Source organism: Cottoperca gobio, chromosome 6 (genome assembly GCF_900634415.1).
Source record: "Cottoperca gobio chromosome 6, fCotGob3.1, whole genome shotgun sequence".
NCBI lineage: Eukaryota > Metazoa > Chordata > Actinopteri > Perciformes > Bovichtidae > Cottoperca > Cottoperca gobio.
The window spans coordinates 27,549,529-27,569,798 of NC_041360.1; the positions used below are offsets into that span (position 1 = coordinate 27,549,529).

The 20,270-nt window shown below is 45.2% G+C and overlaps 3 protein-coding genes across 3 annotated transcripts in view; 1 reads left to right on the top strand and 2 right to left on the bottom strand.

Annotated features, from left to right (window-relative positions):
* Positions 1-72, bottom strand: part of nup160 (nucleoporin 160) — a 2,215-nt gene extending 2,143 nt beyond the window's left edge. The window contains exon 1 of the mRNA XM_029433968.1: positions 62-72. Coding sequence (XP_029289828.1) covers positions 62-72 — 11 coding nt within the window. The remainder of the gene's footprint in view (positions 1-61) is intronic.
* A 2,637-nt stretch (positions 73-2,709) lies between these two features.
* On the top strand, positions 2,710-4,089 carry LOC115009753 (uncharacterized). The gene is made up of 5 exons (XM_029433969.1): positions 2,710-2,834; positions 2,957-3,126; positions 3,228-3,482; positions 3,593-3,824; positions 4,082-4,089. The coding sequence occupies exons 1-5, from the start codon at positions 2,738-2,740 to the stop codon at positions 4,087-4,089; spliced, it is 762 nt and encodes a 253-aa protein (XP_029289829.1). The 5' UTR covers positions 2,710-2,737.
* A 1,239-nt stretch (positions 4,090-5,328) lies between these two features.
* LOC115009696 (sodium channel protein type 4 subunit alpha B-like) lies at positions 5,329-19,838 on the bottom strand. Its single transcript, XM_029433865.1, has 4 exons — positions 19,654-19,838; positions 6,061-6,211; positions 5,813-5,950; positions 5,329-5,655 (listed from the first exon to the last, which is right to left on the bottom strand). Exons 1-4 carry the CDS (start codon positions 19,740-19,742, stop codon positions 5,488-5,490), a joined length of 546 nt encoding a protein of 181 aa, XP_029289725.1. The 5' UTR covers positions 19,743-19,838; the 3' UTR covers positions 5,329-5,487.
* Positions 19,839-20,270: the final 432 nt, after the last annotated feature.

Here is a 20,270-nt window from a genome sequence, read left to right on the forward strand (position 1 = left end):
ACTCTTTCAACCAATCACAGAGTACTTTGACTGTATAAATGATGTAAGCATGCAACTCTACCCTACATACATACATCCACAATACGACAGAGAGACAGAGAGACAGAGAGAAGAGAAGAAGAAAGAAGAAGAAAAGAAAGAAGAAAAGAGAAAGAAGAAAGAGAAGAAAGAAAGAAGAAAGAAAGAAAGAAGAAGAAAAAAAGAAAAGAAAAAGAAAGAAGAAAGAAGAAAAAAAGAAAGAAAGAAAAAGAAAGAAGAAAGAAGAAAGAGAAAGAAGAGAAGAGAAAGAAAGAAGAAGAAAGAAAGAAGAAGAAAAGAAGAAAGAAGAAAGAAGAATTCACCCATTCAACCTGTAAGTATTGCTAAAAATGTATATATTGTTTTAAGTCTGAGATATTAACTTGTACTTTAATGCATGCTTTCCATGGATTGGAAACGTTGTTAATTCCACATGTAGACTAAAGGGTTGGAAAAAAGCTGAAGAACTCGGAGCTTGAATGTCGAATCAAAACAGCAATCCTCTAGTTCAATCGATATATTTATTTAACGTGATAAGTCAAACATAGAAAATACTCTCAGCTGAGGACACTTTCACTTCGCCGTTTCCACAGACTGAACGCTCTAAAAACCCCAGTTAACTGTCTGACGGTTCCGCTTCAAGTGTGCACAAAGGGTTGTAAACATCTCATCTAATACATGGAGTAGACGTTGACCTTCTCCTCATTGGTCCCAGTTTGGCGCCCACACGCTCCTCCGTCAGCAGTCAGGAAAGTGATGGCTTGTTGACCTGTTACTCTTAAAGGGGAAGTGCCCCTATTTTGTTTGTAATACATTCAGTGCAGAAAATACATAATAGTGCAGAAACATATTCGTAGTGTCGTAATATATTGATTGAGGTAGACAAATACATATGATAGTCTTTCCAGTGTGGATTAATACTAATCAGGATTATTTACCTGACAAGACGCTGTGCTTTAATGTTGTATTAAGTTACTAATAACTTTTCTTTTTCTTTTTCAAGGAAAAATGACATCCATTCGACAGTGCCCAGTGTGCTTCAATGAGTATTCACAGCTGGGGAAGCACCTCAGGCAGACCCACAGGGTCAAAACGAGCACGAAAGGAAGATCCTCCTCAAGCTGGGCTCTGGGAGGACAGACGTCAGGACCGAACCATGCGGTTTTGGCGGCTGTGAGTACCAGGGCTCCCGGCTTGACCGTCACATCAAGGATATCCACTCGGAGATGACTGTGGAGGACAGGGAGGAAATGATGAAGGTCACTAAAAAAATTCAAATTCAAATCAAATCAAATTTATTTGTATAGCCCAATATCACAAATTATACATTTGTCTCAGTGTGCTTACAGACTGTACAGGTTACAACATCCTCTGTCCTTAGACCCTCGCATCGCACAAGGAAAAACTTCCTAAAAGAAACCCCAAAATTAAAGGGGAAAAAATGGAAGAAACCTCAGGGAGAGTAACTGAGGAGGGATCCCTCTCCCAGGACGGACAGACGTGCAATAGATGTCGTGTGTACAGGATAAACAACATAGTACAAATACAACATTTGACAGAAATTATGTTGTGTTGGAAAAAAAAAAGAAATAGAAAGTTTGGATGAATCCAGGAAAATGTCAATAAGGCTTCCCGGTGTCCAGCAGGACCAGGTCAGCAGGCGCTGTCACGATTCATGATCCTGACGTAAACTTTATCAGTGGCAACCTGCCACATGAGAGACAGACACTCCGGGGATGATACCCCGGATGGTGAGTTAGTAACATACATTTACATAAATGCATACAGATAAAGAGGGAGAAGAAGAGAGGGAGAAGAAGAGAGAGGGAGAGAAGGAAGAGAGCAGGGAGGTGTCCCCCGGCAGTCTAAGCCTATAGCAGCATAACTAGGGGCTGATCCAGGGCAAACCTGAGCCAGCCCTAACTATAAGCTATATCTAAGCTAAATTAAGGCCATCAAGGAGCTGTCGGCACTGAGGATGACGGACCCGGTGCCGGCAATGGCCACATATCTGGACCCGGTGGACGAGGACACTTGTGTAATGACGCTGGGAGATGACGAGGCTCCCGCCGACTGCGGGAATCCAGAGTGTATGACATTGAGGAGAGGATACCTGAGGGAAAATGCCAGGCTGAAAATGCTCTATGAGGGCCTGCTCATAGACATGGGAGGCCTCCGGCTACAGTATTATTACATGTTAAATGATATGTTGTTGCAGAAGAATATTTGGAAAGCTTCGGCCGGGTGCACGAGGGCACCAATCCTACCCGCAAAATGATCGAGAATGCAAGGTCAAAGGTCAGCCGGGTGAAAGCCTTCCTTATGTTCATGGGGAACAAACACCCGAGGTTGTCAGACTGGTTGTTTGTAAACAACGCAAGAAAACTCAAAATGTGAGTAGTAATGTATCTACAATTTCCGCTTATGTATATGAGAGATGTAGACCTTTAATTAATGTGACAGCAGGATGTATGGTTGTCACTTGTGTAACTTCATGTGTGTCTTTTTTCTTCTTCTAACAGGTGGTGTGATGCTATGTTGAAAACTATGAAGGTGACCACGTTGGAGTTCTACATAAAGAACAACATTCAGTTTCTGAAATTCATGCAGGAGACTCCACCGCGGTCATCCAGACTGACTAAAGAAAACATGGTCGGTGTCGCCAGGGACATGAAGATGGCCCTAGAAGAGCCTCAAGAGGTTGGTGGTGGTCCACCAAATGGCAGTAAAGAGGACGAAATACTCCGAGCTGCCAGGAGGTGACGCCATCACCAGCTTCTTAGATGGGGCTAAATTGAAAATTCCCCAGCTGCTCGGTAGGATTTTCTCCACTTTAACATTTTCAGTTGTCACTAAAGGTCACTGATGTCTACAAGTGATGTTGATATATCTCTCTCTCTCTCTCTCTCTCTCTTCTTATTTTACTCCTTCTCATCAGACGAGCTGGAGGAGGAGTACACAAACAACCTCCGGTTCCGGCTGTACGGCTTTATGTGTGGCTATTGGAGCTGCGTATTTGGTCACAGGCCTGGAGTGTACTCTAACATGACCGACACAGAGTACACGCAGGCCCTGGCCAGTGGTGGAGAGCAGGGCTACTTGATACATGTAAGCATATGTTATCATAGTGCAACTTTCTTATCACCACAAATAATACAGCATAACATGTGTTATATCTGATCTATATATCCCACTCTGTGTCATAATAGGTCAAGGAGCACAAGACCAATAAGTCTTTTGGGGAGGCCCAGCTGGTCCTAACAGGTGTGGAGTTTGGGTGGCTCCAAAGGTGGATGGCCATAAAGAACAAAGTCCCCAAGAAGGAGAAAAACACATTTGTTATGTTCACAAAAGGGACCGGTCCCTGTAAGAACTTAAACAATTGCCTGAGGATGGCCTGGGCGGAGCTGAGAATTGGCGGAAATATCAGCTTCACCCTTATCCGGACGGCACTTGCGCACTACGTAAGTAAATTACACAATTAAATCCATGTGTATGTATGAAAAAAGAGCTTTCCGGAAGTAGACTGTGGTTACTGTTATTCATTTCTCTGCAATGTTTCAATGTTTTTCAGGCAAAAAAGACCACGGACGTAACTGCCAGGAAGAGGGTGGCAGATTTCATGTGCCACGATGTGACCACCGCCGACCGCTTTTATGCCAGGTGCCCTGATGTCACGGAGGCTATGGCCATCCGCTGTCTCATACGAGACAGCCTCAGGACGGAGGAGAGGGCCGGACCATCAACTGCCGTGGTGGCATCCTTTACTCCGCTGGGAGGAAGGACATGTGTGGAGGAGAGCAGCAGCGAGGAGGAGGAGGAGGACAAGGAGGACAAGGAGGAGAAGAAGGAGAAGAAGGAGAAGAAGAGGGTGGCTGCTGCGACGAGTGGGGAGGAGAGCAGCAGCACCGAGGAGGAGGAGGAGGAGGAGGAGGAGGAGGAGAGCAGCAGCAGCAGCAGCAGTGAGGAGGATGACAAGCTTAGCTCTTCTCAAGTAGCACAAGTTGTGCTTAGACCGCCTCTTCTCCCTCTTTTCCTTCGTTTTTCTCTCCCTTTTCTCTAGTTTGTTAATAGAGAGTATATATATGTTCCCTTTCTCTGTAGTTATATAGTGAATGAGTATAATACGTTCCCTTTCTCTCGTTTAGTAGAATATGTTACCCGTTTCAGGAATATGTTCCTTTTCTCTTTTTATAGTGAAAAATATAATATGTTTCCTTTTCTCTAGTTATAGAGAGTATAATATGTTCCCTTTTCTGTAGTTATAGTGATTATAATATGTTCGGCCTTTTCTCTCTAGTTATAGTGAGTATAATATGTTCCCTTTTCTTAACTTATTGTTATAGTGATAGTATAATATGTTCCTTTTCTCTTTAGTGAATATATTGAGTATAATACGTCCCTTTTCTCTCGTTATAGTGAGTATAATATGTTCCCTTTTCTCTTGTTATAGTGAATATAATATGATCCCTTTTCTCTAGATATATAGAGTATAATATGTTCCCTTTTCTCTCGTTATAGTGAGTATAATATGTTCCCTTTTCTCTAGTTATAGTGAGTATAATATGTTCCCTTTTCTCTCTAGTTATAGCGAGTATAATATGTTCTCTTTTCTCTAGTTATAGTGAGTATAATATGTTCCCTTTTCTCTCGTTATAGTGAGTATAATATGTTCCCTTTTCTCTCGTTATAGTGAGTATAATATGTTCCCTTTTCTCTCGTTATAGTGAGTATAATATGTTCCCTTTTCTCTCGTTATAGTGAGTATAATATGTTCCCTTTTCTCTAGTTATAGAGAGTATAATATGTTCCCTTTTCTCTCGTTATAGTGAGTATAATATGTTCCCTTTTCTCTTGTTATAGTGAATATAATATGTTCCCTTTTCTCTAGTTATAGAGAGTATATGTTCCTGTGGCAGTGGGGTGTGGTTAGGGTGCCGGCTGCTGGGGGAGAGATGGGAGTGTCCCAGCTGGAGGCCAGACAGCTGAACGGAATTAGGTAATCAGTCACTTAATAAAAGCATGGTGATGGCCTGGTTCTGTGCTGCATGCAGTAGGCTGGGTCCCGGACCCTCAACGTGGACGGCCATACCACACTGAAAACGCCCCATCCTGGAACCAGAGCAGAGTTGGGCCATGCCTAACCGGAGAGGACATTGTTTGTGGAGTGCCTGAAAAGGCTGAACTTAAATGATAAATAAATGGTTGTCTAACCTCATCCCTCCTCTCCGTTCTGTCATTGTCCTGATTGTGACCAGGGAGCTCTCACAGTTCCCTTTTCTCTCGTTATAGCGAGTATAATATGCTCCCTTTTCTCTAGTTATAGTGAGTATAATATGTTCCCTTTTCGTGTGTATCATAGCTGCTGATGGTGGAAACATGTGGTCATAATAACAAGCTGAGAACTTCTTTAAAGCGACTTGAGAGACAAACACCGCTGAACCAGCAGAGCACTAACATGAGGATTACTTAAATTGTCGCACAATTAATGAGATATTCATTGACCAATAAAGGATATGAGTGGATGAGCATCCTGATGGCGACGGTCCTCAGCGGGTTGAACGCACTCAGCAGGTAAAAGACCGACTCAGCGTTAAACCGGTGGACGATGTTCCCTTTACCGAGCACGATGAACGTCTGCAGAGAGACAGACAGGTCAGAAAGATAGGCCAGATAGACAGACAGGTCAGATAAATAAGTCATAGAGACACACAGGTCAGAGAGACAGACAGGTCAGAGAGACAGACAGGTCAGATAGACAGGTCATAGAGATAGACAGGACAGAGAGATAGACCTTCTGTGATTGGTAGAAGGGATCCAGCTCCTCCAATGGGATGTTCTGAAGCTCAGGAGGCCGGTTTCCGTAGAAGAATGGGAGGGGCTTCCCGGCCTCCAGGTCACTGGCTGGTTTGGGTCGGTCGTCCGCCGGCACCTGCAGAGAGACAATCAAGTCACCAAGCAGTGGATCTGATTGTTCTGTAGGTCACTGTCGTCACTAACAGGTCAAACGTTCTGACCCAGGAGCCGGTCTGTGTTTTGTACCTGTTTCTTCCTCGCCTGCTGTCGTTGGATCTCCTCCAGTGAAGCCGGTGTGAAGCGTCTGAAGGTCTCTGTACCAACAGGAGGCAACAGAGACGCCATCTTGGTTTCCTGCAGCGCTGCCCGGACTCCAGCATCAGTCAGCAGCCGCTTCCTGTGGGGAGACAGCAAGCGGTACCAGACAATCAAACAATATACTTTTTTTACACTAAGTTTGTAAAAAGTGAAACTAATGTAAACAAGTCTTTATGCTTGTGTGAGGAGTGACAAATCAAATCAAATTTATTTATATAGCCCAATATCACAAATTACATATTTGCCTCAGTGGGCATTACAGACTACAGCATAAGACACCCTCTGTCCTTAGACCCTCGCACCTAAAAGTACCCCAAAATTAAAGGGGGAAAAATGGAAGAAACCTCAGGGAGAGCAACTGAGGAAGGATCCTAAAGCAGAAAAAGAAAGCTCCATGGCTTAATTTACAAATCCGCACGCTAAAACAAAAGTCGAGAAATCTTGAAAGTAAATGGCGTTCCACTAAATTGGAAGAATCTCGTTTAGTCTGGTTAGATTATCTTAAAACGTATAAGAAGGCTCTCCGTAATGCCAGAGCAGTTTATTACTCTTCCTTAATAGAAGAAAATAAGAACAACCCCAGGTTTCTTTTCAGCACTGTAGCCAGGCTGACAGAGAGCCTCAGCTCTACAGAGCCTTCTATTCCTATATCTCTCAGTAGTGACGACTTCATGAGCTTCTTTAACGATACAATTATAATTATTAGAGACAAAATTAATCTCCTCCTGCCCTCAATTGGAAATGACTTAACTTCAACCTCCGGAATTTCAAAGACATTTATAACTCCTGAAATATATCTAGACTGTTTTACTCCAATCAACCTTAACCAACTAACTTCAGCAATCTCATCATCTAAGCATCAACCTGTATTTTAGACCCGATTCCAACTAAACTGTTTAAAGAAGTTTCACCCTTAATTAACACCTCGTTATTAAATATGATCAACCTGTCTCTATTATCTGGCTACGTACCACAATCCTTTAAAGTAGCTGTAATAATCTTGATCCAGAGGTTTTAGCCAACTATAGGCCGATATCTAACCTTCCCTTTCTCGCTAAGATCCTTGAGAAAGCAGTTGCAAAACAGTTATGTGATTTTTTACATAATAATAGTTTATTTGAGGTTTCTCAATCTGGATTTAGAGTTCATCATAGGACAGAGACGGCACTGGTGAAAGTTACCAATGTCCTTCTAATGGCATCAGATAAAGGACTTGTCTCTGTTCTTGTCTTGTTAGACCTCAGTGCTGCTTTCGACACTGTTGATCATGACATTCTACTACAGAGACTGGAACATTGTGTTGGCATAAAAGGAACCGCACTAAGCTGGTTCAAGTCTAATTTATCTGAGTCCATGCATTTTATGCAACTTTTTGGGACAACCTGATAATAATGAGTTGCAGTAATCCAGCTTTGAAGTAACAAATGCATGGACTAGTTTTTCTGCATCATTTTGAGACAGGATGTGTCTTATTTTTGCAATATTTACGTAGATGAAAGAAGGCAGTCCTTGAAATTTGTTTTATGTGGGAGTTAAAAGACAGATCCTGATCAAAGATAACGCCGAGATTCCTTAGGCAGTGACAGTGTTTGTGAGGATAAGAACTACAAGTGAGTTCAGGCAGGAGATCTGACAGGCAAGATCAGCGTCAGCACCAAAAGAATTACTACACAAGTTGTATAAGAACTGCCCAACAGTGCTGAAGCTTTTATGGACCCTGATGAGAATTGCTAGGACCAAACATCAGAGTGCAAAGAGCAGAACTCCAACACCATCGGTTAAATTCAGGAGCATAGCCCCGCTGAATGCCGAGGGCAAGATCTTCCTCTCAGCCATGGCCAGAAGAATGATCACTGACTTGATCGAAAACTATATCGACGCCGGCCACCAAACATATTTCCCTTTCCTTGAGCAAGGGGAGCGGAATGAGTAAGCCACCTCCATAACTCGTGGACCAGCCCATCCGCAGTCTGGGAAGGCAGAATACATCCACCCATCCATCCATCCATGCCAACAAATGGCTCCATCTACCCCTAAAATCCATTACTCTGGGTGGAGCTGAGGGTTAAGTAAATGGAGGGCTGAGGAGGAGAAAGGCAATGACCAGACTTCAGCAACAGGAAGTCCAAACAGGGCAGAACCAGCCCCTGTGTGGCCCAGAGAGGAAGGTCAATGTTGTCTCAGAGGTCACAAGGATGGAGCAAGAGGAGTACAGGGTCAAGGCGGGGTCATTGAACAAAGGGTCTTATAAATAGACTGTCTTACATCCCAACTTTCTCTAACTATGAGGGGTGGACCCGGCACTGGGTTGCTGAATATTGACCTATGCTTCAATATTGCCTCTTTTTGTAATCTCACTGTGTTTTAGAGCAGAAGTGCGATTACTTTTCCTAGCATCGTCAGATTACATTATATTACATTACAGTTAATTTACCTGATGCTTTTGTCCAAAGTGACTTACAATAAGTGCAAACAATCATGAGGATACAACTCCGAACAGCAAGAATCTTGCAAGTATATTAGCTTGTGCAGAACATTAGCTTCAAATAAGCCAAACCAATTTTTTTGAGGTGAATCTAGGTCCCACAGTGAGGGAGTAGCAAGCCGATTGGCCGATACAGAGCGAAGTGAAAGCCCTGGGGTGTATGGTTTGACCATGGCCTGGATGTAGGAAGGGACTGATCCATTCACAGCACGGTAGGCCAGCACCAGAGTCTTGAAGCAGATTCGGGCCTCCACTGGTAGCCAGTGAAGAGAGCGGAGAAGCGGTATAGTGTGGGAGATTGGGTAAATTGACGACCAGTCGGGCTGCTGCATGCTGGATGAGCTGTAGAGGTCGAATGGCACATGCAGGCAGTCCGGCGAGGAGGGAGTTGTAGTAGTCAAGGCGTGAGATGACCAGAGCCTGGATAAGAACCTCCGTTGCCTTAGAGTAGAGCAGTTTCTGGTGAATATGAGATTGAGGTGGTTGCCAGCTTTGTGAATAGGAGGGGACGGACACAGGGAGAGAGCAAAAAGATATTAAGTCTGTTGACTTCTCTGACTGGATGTTGAAGTCACCAAGAAGTACGAGCAGTGGGCCATTTTCAGGGATGTTGGACAGGAGAACGTTCAATTCCTCCAAAAACTCCCCCAAAGGACCTGGAAGACGGTAGAGAATAACAATGTTTAATGTAACTGGCTTTGTTACAGTGACGGCATGAAATTTGAATAATGAATGGGTGAAGGGTGGCAAAGGATAAAGAGAAAAACTCCATTTGGGAGAGATCAGCAGAGCAGTGCCACCTCCTCGGCCAGTGGCTCTGGGTGGGTGGGAGAAGGAGTCGCTGTGGAGAGTCGCAGGGGTGGAAGTGTTATCAGGTGTGATCCAAGTCTCAGTGAGGGCAAGGAAGTCGAGGGATTGCTGTGAGGCGTAGCCAGAGATAAACTCTTGCGAGTGGCTGACCGGCAGTTCCACAGGACTCCTGTGATGAGGTGTTGTGTATGAGAGGAGTGGGTGGGATATACAAAAGCAGAGAGGTTACGCTGGTGTTGCGAACATGTGCGAGGCCTGTAATATATCTACAAGAAGAGTGTGAAGTAAATTACTCCTGATTGTATTAATCCACACTTGAAAGATTCCATCCATCCATCCATCGTCTACCGCTTATCCGGGATCGGGTCGCTGGGGCAGCAGCTCCAGTAAGGAACACCAATCTTCCCTTCTCCGGGCCACATCTTCCAGCTCCGACTGGGGGATCCTGAGGCGTTCCCAGGCCAGTGAGGAGATATAATCTCTCCACCGAGTCCTGGGTCTTCCCCGGGGTCTCCTCCCAGCTGGACGTGCCTGGAACACCTCCTTAGGGAGGCGCCTAGGTGACATCCTTACTAGATGCCCGAACCACCTCAACTGGCTCCTTTCAACTTAAAGGAGCAGCGGCTCTACTCCGAGTCTCTCACGGATGGCTGAGCTTCTCAACCTATCTCTAAGGGAGACGCCACCCGTCTGAGAAAACCCATTTCGGCCGATTGTACCCGTGATCTCGTTCTTTCGGTCATGACCATAGGTGAGGGTAGGAACGAAGATCGACCGGTATATTGAGATATACCTATCTTTTCGTCACAACGGTGCGGTAAAGTGACTGTAATACCGCCCCCCGCTGCTCCGATTCTCCGGCCAATGTCTCGCTCCATCGTCCCCTCACTTGCGAACAAGACCCCGAGGTACTTGAACTCCTTTACTTGGGGTAATGGCTCATTCCCTACCCGGAGTAGGCAATCCATCGGTTTCCTGCTGAGAGCCATGGCCTCAGATTTTGAGGTGCTGATCCTCATCCCAACCGCTTCACACTCGGCTGCGAACCGATCCAGTGACTGTTGAAGATCACAGACCGATGATGCCATAAGGACCACATCATCTGACAAGAGCAGCGATGAGATCCTCAGGTCACCGAACTGCAACCCCTCTCCTCCACGACTACGCCTCGATATCCTATCCATGAAAATCATGAACAGGATTGGTGATAAAGCGCAGCCCTGGCCAACATTCACGGGAAACGAGTCCGACTTACTGCCGAGTATCCGGACACAACTCTCGCTTTGGGCGTACAGGGATTGGATGGCCCTCAAAAGTGACCCCCTCACCCCATACTCCCGCAGCACCTCCCACAGTATCACCCGGGGGACCCGGTCATACGCCTTCTCCAGATCCGCAAAACACATGTAGACCGGATGGGCGTACTCCCAGGCCCCCTCCAGGATCCTTGCGAGAGTAAAGAGTTGGTCCGTTGTTCCACAACCAGGACGGAATCCGCATTGTTCCTCTTCAATCAGAGGTTCGACTACCGGCCGAACCCTCCTTTCCAGTACCTTGGAGTAGACTTTACCAGGGAGGCTGAGAAGTGTGCTAACCCTGTAGTTGGCACACACTCTCTGGTCCCCCTTTTTAAATAGGGGAACCACCACCCCGGTCTGCCAACCCCTGCGGCTTTGCCACTGTGGAGTTGTCTGACTACCTCAGTGACTTCCATCAGGGAAATTGACGATGATCCCCCATCAGCTTCCAGCTCTGCCTCCTGAGGTGCCGGATGGTTTTCCAGAAGCACCTTGGTGCCAACCGAAAGTCCTTCTCCATAGCTTCTCCAAACTTCTCCCACACCCGCTGCTTGCCGCCCTTCTAGTCCTTCGATACCCTGCAACTGTTTCCGGAGTCCTCCCGGATAACATAACCCGGAAGGACTCCTTCTTCAGTCGGACGGCTTCCCTGACCACCGGGGTCCACCACGGTGTTCGAGGGTTACCGCCCCTTGAGACACCTAAGACCTTGAGACCACAGCTCATCACCGCAGCTTCAGCAATAGAGGTTTTGAACATTGCCCACTCAGGTTCAATGCCCCTAACCTCCACAGGGATGTCTGAAAAGCTCCGCCGGAGGTGTGAGTTAAAGATCCCCAGGACAGGGGCTTCTTCCAGACGTTCCCAGTTCACCCGCACTACCCGTTTGGGTTTACCAGGTCTGTCCAGAGTGTGACGGCCTCAGAGGTGGCCTTGTCCTGTCCTTCCCATGTTGTGTGCTTAACCTGTGTTTCAGGAGGTTGATTGGTGGAGCTGAGACCTCGTCATCTCCTCATCACTGATTCAGCACACTTGAGCAGGCTGGGTTCAGGCTATAAAGAGACCTGCAAGATCTTCTCTGTCTCTTCCATCGGGCCTGCTGCCTACTATTTATATTGTGCTTTGTGGATCATTTTACTTAAATTAAAAGTTATTTGATTGTGTGGTCTCCCTCCTTGTCACCTCCTCTCGAGCCAGGTTGTGACAAATGGGAGCTCGTCCGGGATTTGTTTGGTGAGTTGTCTAATATTGAGTAGAAGACTGTTAGATTAGATAAAGTCTCTGGCTTGCCTTTAGAGGAGGAGGAGAGTATAAGATTTGGGAGGCCTCAGTCTATAATTTTGGCTGTTGGTTGTGATTAAGAGCAGTTTGTCTGTCTAGGCATAGGTTGGTGAATGTTTTCCTGAGCTGCTATTGGGGAGTTGAGGGCTGGTAAATAATTTGGAACCCTTATTCCTGTTAGGCATAAGCAATATGACACACCGGCTGTCTCTATTGATCTCTTTTTTATTTTTGTTTGTTATTTTTGTGCAGTAAGTGGTTAGAGCAGGGGTCGGGAACCTATGGCTCTTTCGATGACGAGATATGGCTCGCAGACAATTTTGAGCTGACATTTTTTAACATGATTAACAAGTAATATATAATTATACTGTCTCATTTAAAGTAAAACATTTAGCAGCGGATTTAGTTTTAGTTCTCCCCTCTCCTTTCCTCCGCTCCGTCTCTGATTGTAACTGTGTGCGCACGTGTGTGTGTGCGTGTGTGTGTGTGTACGTGTGTATGTGTGTATGTGTGTGTAGGGGGCGGAGCCCTGCCCTTCGCGAAACAGCTGACGAGAAACTGAGCAAAGCAAGCAGTAGACCAGGGGTGTCAAACTCAATCACAGAGAGGGCCAACATTAAGGCATCGTTTCGTGGGTGAAGCTTGGAAACTGTGCAGGGCCCACAGAGTCACACTTTGCCTTGAGTATGTCGTTACACTGGAGGTCAATCAGCTCCATTTGGATGTTCACATGTGCTGTTTCCACGTCAACTGCAAACGGATTGCTGAGCAGTTCATGCGCAGTCGGGAACACAGCGGGGGAGATGTTTGTCAGTGTTTGGAAACACGTAGTGACCAAAGTTTCCTGCTGCATCAGAGTCTCCCACAGGCAGCTCAGCTTGGAAAGCTCTCACTGCATCATACATGTCCGTGATCACACGGCCCTGAAGCTGCAAGTTTAACAGTGAGATGCTTCGTTATGTCGCACAAACAGGCCAGCTCACATCGTCCCAGAGATCTGTGGTGTGTTTCCCTTTGCTTCCAAAAACTGGCAGATTTTCTCTCGCAACTCGAAAAATCTATTCAGCACTTTCCCTCGACTGAACCATCACACCGCCATGTTCAGAATGTATCTCCTCAGGAAAAGACTTACATTGTCTCTTATAAAGTTTCCTGGCTGTGTTACGGTGCTTATTACATGTTCCATCTCCAGAGCATCCTGGTGCACTTTTCATCACATCGCAGGCTCTGTCCGTCGTCAGACCCGTCAGTTTGTCCCGGGGCAGTTTAATTTCTAACACATTTAGATACTTCCTCAAATATGTATTTTCCCGTGGTTGTGCCATGCATTGATTTAATTACCAAAACCAGCGGGCCAGTTATGATAGACATATGATATTTTCTTGCGGCCGGATATAATTGTGGCCTTGAGTTTGACACACGTGCAGTAGACACAGAAATGTGCAAACACTGATAGCGCTTTTAGGACTCGGAGACGTGATATACTTAAAACTCAATTTTATTAAATATATGGCTCTCAAGGACATACATTTAAAAATATTTGGCTTTTATGGCTCTCCCAGCCAAAAGGTTTCACGACCCCTAGGTTAGAGCATTGCTCGGGGGCACTTCTAGGACTGTCTAGGTGATTTTCAGCATGCTGGAAGTTAACCGGGTTGCTGGTTTTTGTGCTTAATCCATCCCGCTACAATCCTGCATGAAGACTAGGGTTGAGTGAGTCAGTTAGTATTGGTTAAATAGGTAGCCAGAGGGATTGGGTTCCATAGTTAAAACAGCCGTTAACCCTGTTGCATTAGTGTTGGAGGACTTGGTGTTTGTAGTTATGGCTACTGTGGCTAACTTTGTTCAGTCTCCGTCTGAGGAACTGTTGGATAGTTGTACAAAAGAGCAACTGTTGAAGCTTGTTGAGCATTATGATGTTGATGTTGGAGAAAAACGGTTAAAAAAGGAAATTAAAAGGTCATTGAGGGATACTTTAACGGAAATCGGTATTTTGCCAGCTACACTACAGAGTCCAAGTGACAATGTTGGTGAGTCTGTGGGTTCTCCTACAAGAGCTTTAACGTTCGCGCAAGAAAAAGAGCTACTGTTGTTGCAGATAGAGAGGGATAAATTGGGCCTGGAAAAGGAATGACAGTCTTTGGAAAAGGGAAGATTGGAGTTAGAGCAGTTCCGGTTAGACCTAATTAAGTCAGGTAATGCTGATACTAGGGATTCAGGTGAATACGGTTCACAAAATTTGAAAAGGTTTGATGTGGTGGGACACTTGCATCTCGTATCGAAGTTTGATGAGGGAGACCCAGACACTTTTTTCTCCCTTTTTGAACATGTTGCCAATAGGAGAGGGTGGCCCGAGGCTGACCAGGTAGTGATGTTGCAATCGGTATTGACAGGAAAAGCCCAAGAAGCTTATTCAGCGCTTAGTGCAGTTGAAAGCCAGAAATATTCTACTGTTAAAGATGCTGTTTTGAAAGCGTATGAGTTGGTACCAGAGGCCTATCGGCAACGATTTAGGTCTGGGAGGAAGTCTGATGAGCAGTCAAATGTCGAATTTGTAAGGGAATTAATTAAACATTTCAATAGATGGTGTTCGGCGTTGGAAGTTACTATTTTTAAAGATCTGTTTGATCTGATGGTGCTAGAGCAGTTTAAAGAGTGTATTCCACCTGAGGTTGCCACTCGTATTGCTGAGCGTGGAATTGAGACTGCCTCTAAAGCTGCTACCATGGCAGATGAGTATGTGCTGGCACATAAAGGAAAGTTTGGAAAAAACTGTGGGGCAGATAATGCTACTGCTAAAGCTGTTGATCACTCCGCAAAATTCTCTTGGTCTGAGTCCGCAAAGAGGAATCCTGGTCCGCGTTCATCTCATTTTGATCATGTGTGTAACTATTGCCATGAGAGGGGACATTGGAAAGCAAAGTGTCCTCTACTGGAAAGTAGGATAAATCGCACAAGTGGTAGATATATTAGACCAGTTGCTCTCAGTGCTCCAGTTAGGACAATTACAGTTGTTTCGGAGGACATGCTGGATTCAGTTAAATCTGAAACTGGAAAATATTCTGGTTTTGAAGCTTTTGTGTCAGATGGGGTTGTATCTTTCACTGGGAATGATATTAAAGTGCCTGTGAAAATTCTACGAGATACAGGCGCTAAGGATTCATTTATTCTAGCTTCCGTGCTGCCCTTTTCTCAGGACTCAGATACCGGTGATTATGTGCTGGTAATGGGAATGGGCTTAACCACTCTGTGTGTTCCTTTGCACAGAGCCAGTCTGTGTTGTGGCCTTTTGAATGGTGAAGTCCACATTGGGGTCCGGCCTTGCCTATCGATGGGATAGATATCATTATGGGAAATGATTTGGCTGGTAACCGGGTTTGTGCTGCTGGTCAGGATGGCTCCCCATCTGTTAAGTCTACTCCTTTGTTGAAAGAACCAGATAAGTGTCAACAGGAATTCCCTGAGGTCTTCACAGTTTGTGCTGTGACACGGGCAATGACTAGCGCTAGGTCAGATTCTTCCGTTGAGGAGGAAGAGTGTGATTTAGAAAGAGAGTTGCATGTACCTGAATCTCTTCCCATCTCACAGCAGGAGCTTAGTGGTGAACAGCGAGCTGACGCTGCTTTGAGTGAGCTGTTTGTCCAGGTGCGGCCTTGCAATGATGCTAAAAGTGCAGCTTCTGGGTATTTCCTGCAAAGTGAGGTATTGGTGCGTAAGTGGGTGCCCCAAAGTTTTGATTGTGTGGGTGATCCGGTAGTTCAAATAGTGGTGCCAACTAAGTATCGAAATGCAGTTTTGAAATGTTCGCATGATCACACAGGGCATTTGGGAGTTAAGAAAACGTATTGTCACATTTTGCGTTACTTCTTTTGGCCTCGTCTTAAATGTGATGTGGCAGCTTACATTAAGACTTGCCATACCTGTCAAGTAACAGGGAAACCATATTATGTTCGTGCATCATCTCAGGTTAAATCCTCCTCCTCAGAAACATGTCCTGTTTTTACTGTTGGTACAGTGGCGCAGACAGCATTTAGTGGGGGGGAAGATGTGACAGCGCCTGATGATGCGTTACTGCGGGGGCGTTTGAAGAACTCGGAATCACATCAGAACTTTGATAGTTTGTTGGCTCACTTGACTGTGGGAAAGCGTGCTGAGTTCGTGGAACTGTTGAGAAGTTATCCATCCCTATTTGCGGACACGCCTTCAAAAACACATCTGATTGAGCATGATATTGATGTAGGCGACGCAAAACCAATTCGTCAACGATTTTATAGTGTCTCGGAAGAGAAAAGAAAAGTCATTGATGGTGAAGTTAAGTATATGCTTGATAATCACGTGGCTATACCCTCTTCTTCTAGTTGGGCTTCACCATGTTTGTTGGTAGAAAAATCTGATAAATCACCAAGATGTTGAACAGATTATCGCAAAGTAAATGCTGTGACAAGGTCTGATTCCTATCCATTGCCTCGTGTCGAGGACTGTATTGACCAAGTTGGTGCAGCTAAGTATGTGAGCAAGTTTGATCTATTGAAGGGGTACTGGCAGGTGCCATTAACCCCAAGGGCTCAAGAAATATCTGCTTTCATCACACAATCTGGCCTGTTTTCTTATACAGTCATGGGTTTTGGATTACGTAATGCTCCCGCTACATTTCAACGACTCATGAACGTGGTTGTTAATGGATTTGAAGGTTGCGCGGTATATTTAGATGATGTGGTTATATACAGTAATACCTGGGAGGATCATGTAAAACGTATTCATGCTTTGTTTGAACGACTAGCCGAGGGAAATTTGACTGTAAATTTAGCGAAATATGAGTTTGCAAAAGCCACTGTGACATATCTTGCTAAGGTGGTGGGTCAGGGTCATGTGCGGCCTGTCAGTGTCAAAGTTTCAGCTATGGACGAATTCCCGGTTCCCACCACTAAAAAGGAACTAATGAGGTTTTTGGGTTTGGTTGGATATTACCGCTATTTTTGCCGGAATTTCTCAACGGTGGTCGCTCCTCTAACTGACTTGCTGAAGGCCAAATCCAAATTTATTTGGTCTGCTTTATGTCAGCAAGCTTTTGGTAACGTGAAAGCTTTGTTGTGTTCTGCACCAGTCCTGTTAGCGCCCCGATTGGACCAGCCTTTCAAGCTTCATGTGGATGTAAGCCATATTGGAGCAGGGGCCGTACTCCTCCAAACTGATAAACAAGGGATTGAACGTCCAGTTAGCTTCTTTTCCAAAAGGTTCAACTCCTGCCAGCTGAATTACTCAGTGATAGAAAAAGAAGCACTGGCAATGATCTTGGCTTTGCAGCACTTCCATGTCTACCTTGACTCTGGAATGCCAATTGTAGTATTTACCGATCATAACCCACTCAGTTTTATGAACTCTCTACAGAATCCGAATCAGAGGCTCATGTGGTGGGCCCTGTTTTTGCAGCCTTACAACCTGGACATCCACCATATTAAGGGAAAAGATAATGTTATGGCGGATGCTTTATCCCGTGCACCTTTGTAACCTTTCGCAAGTTACCCTGTAATTGACTAACGTGTGTTGTACATTGTCCTCTGCAGTTTTGGTTTCCTTTCCTCTTAAATTGCTTCCAGGCACCAAGGTTGCTGAGGTTGGAGCTGCAGAGTCTGGAGAAGTGTTAAGTTGGGTAAAGTTGTGTTTGGTAGGGGGGTTGTTTCGGCCAAGCACCTTTTTAGAAAAATAATAATGTGTGGTTAGTTGTGGGTAGGGTCCAGGGTAGGAACCCTGTCTTATGGGGGGGGAGTGTGACGGCCTCAGAGGTGGCCTTGTCCTGTCCTTCCCATGTTGTGTGCTTAACCTGTGTTTCAGGAGGTTGATTGGTGGAGCTGAGACCTCGTCATCTCCTCATCCAGGCTATAAAGAGACCTGCAAGATCTTCTCTGTCTCTTCCATCGGGCCTGCTGCCTGCTATTTATATTGTGCTTGTGCTTTGTGGATCATTTTACTTAAATTAAACCATATAGAAAAGTTATTTGATTGTGTGGTCTCCCTCCTTGTCACCTCCTCTCGAGCCAGGTTGTGACAAGAGTCTTCCCCCACCCCTTGATCCAACTCACCACCAGATGGTGATCAGTCGACAGCTCCGCCCCTCTCTTCACCCGAGTGTCCAAAACATGCGGCCTCAGATCAGATGATACGATTACAAAATCGATCATTGACCTTTGGCCTAGGGTGCTCTGGTACCACGTGCACTTATGAGCATCCTTATGTTCGAACATGGTGTTTGTTATGGCCATTCCATGACTAGCACAGAAGTCCAACAACAAACGACCGTTCGGGTTTAGATCAGGGAGGCCCTTCCTCCCAATCACGCCTCTCCAGGTGTTTCCATCGTTTCCCACTTGTGCATTGAAGTCTCCCAGCAAGACTACGGATTCCCCTACTGGAGCTCCCTGCAGGGCTCCATTCAGGATCTCCAAGAAGGCCGAATACTCCGAACTGCGGTTTGGGGCATAGGCACAAACAACAGTCAGAGTTTTCCCCCCCATAACCCAAAGGCGTAGGGAGGCGACCCTCTTGTCCACCGGGGTAAACTCCAACGTAGCGGTGCTCAGCCGGGGGCTAGTGAGTATCCCCACCCCGGCCCGATGCCTCACACCTTGGGCAACTCCGGAGAAGAATAGAGACCAACCCCTATCCAGGAGTAAAGACTTGAAAGACTATCATATGTATTTGTCTACCTCAATCAATATGTATTTCTGCACTATTATGCATTTTCTGCACTGTATGTATTACAAGCACAATACTGTATGTATTACAAACATAATATTGACTGTAAACACAATAGGAACACTTCCCCTTTAAGAGAACAGGTCAACAACCATCACTTCCAGACTCTGCTGATGGAGGAGTGTGATGGTGCCAACGGGGACCAATGAGGAGAAGGACAACGCCTACTCCATGTATTAGATGCAATGTTTTACAACCCTTTGTACACTCTGAGCGGAGCCGTCAGACAGCAACCTGGGGGTTTCTTAGCTATGCAGTCTGTGGTAACGGTGATGTGATTAGTGTCCTCAGCTGAGAATATTCTCTATGTTTGACTTATCACGTTAATAAATATATCGATTTAACTAGAAGATTGCTGTTTTGATTCGACATTCAAGCTCCGAGTTCTTCATCTTTTCCTCCAATAAGAGACATGAACGGGAATGGAAAATATACACATTTGAATAAGGAGAGGGAAGAGCAAGCAAACCGAAAAACTTAGCCCAGTAGTGTTAGCTGTGCCCCCCACTTATCCTCCCCCATGAAGACTCCTGCTAAAGACTCCTTTGTCTTTGTCCTCCGAGTCTTCATCCGATGAGGCTGCCGCTCCAAAAAATGCTGTTTCCTTAATTACCTAGGTGGCTACAGCTGTGTTAGCCACACCCACTGTAATCAGCCACAGGATGAGTCTGACTGATGGCTTACAATGAAACAAAGTACATTTTAGCAGACAACCTATTAAAAGCAATACACTTTAACTTAGTAACAAACTCAGTGAAACAATATTCTCACAGTCTAGTAGAAGATCCTCCAAGATTCAGTGTTTAAATAATAATAATAATGCATTAGACTTCTATAGCGATTTTCTTGTAACTCAAAAACGCTATGGGTTGTTTCGTGTAGAATCAGACTTACAGCTGTGATGGAAGAAGTCTACGTTCGTTGGCTCTCTTCAGAAGTTCTTCTCTCTCCTTCATGCTCCTCCACAGCTCAAAAAAAGACATTTTTCTGCTTGCGGTAGCTGCCTGTCCTCTGCATCCACCCGTCTCACCCGTTCTCACTGTCTGTCTATCTCTATCCAGTCTACAGCCGTGTGCTGCTCCTTATCTCCCTTCACTGTACTTACTGTTTCCTTCTGTTCGTAAGAGACGTCATTGTTTCATTGACATCATTCATCTCTCACACACACACACACACACACATCCTGTTTTCCTGGAAACAGTGAAAGGATTCATTCTCTCTCTCTCACACACACACACACACGGCTCTGATGAGGCCCACATGTTTTTTACCACTGTGATTGAGCAACCAGGAGAGTGTTTCTCTCAGGACTGAAGATGTCTCACATCCAACAAATCCTCATCAATCTCAAACACATTCTTTGAGAAAAGACAAAAAAACAGTTTTGAAATGGAAGAAGCCTGAGAACCAGTTCCCAACCACATACAAATGAAAAATATTTACTAAGAGAAAAAACGTTTGTGATTTTCATGGACAGGATATCGAGGCGTAGTCATGGAGGAGAGGGGTTG

Bases quoted from the DNA above. Each gene is read 5' to 3' on its own strand.
- LOC115009753 (XM_029433969.1), top strand. From the start codon at position 2,738: ATGGCAGTAAAGAGGACGAAATACTCCGAGCTGCCAGGAGGTGACGCC. The intron at 2,835-2,956 runs GTAGGATTTTCT...CCTTCTCATCAG, and splicing joins GAAAATTCCCCAGCTGCTCG to ACGAGCTGGAGGAGGAGTAC. The intron at 3,127-3,227 runs GTAAGCATATGT...GTGTCATAATAG, and splicing joins AGCAGGGCTACTTGATACAT to GTCAAGGAGCACAAGACCAA.
- LOC115009696 (XM_029433865.1), bottom strand. From the start codon at position 19,742: ATGTCTTTTTTTGAGCTGTGGAGGAGCATGAAGGAGAGAGAAGAACTT. The intron at 5,951-6,060 runs GTACAAAACACA...GTCTCTCTGCAG, and splicing joins AGCAGGCGAGGAAGAAACAG to GTGCCGGCGGACGACCGACC. The intron at 5,656-5,812 runs GTCTATCTCTCT...GTCTCTCTGCAG, and splicing joins CCTTCTACCAATCACAGAAG to ACGTTCATCGTGCTCGGTAA.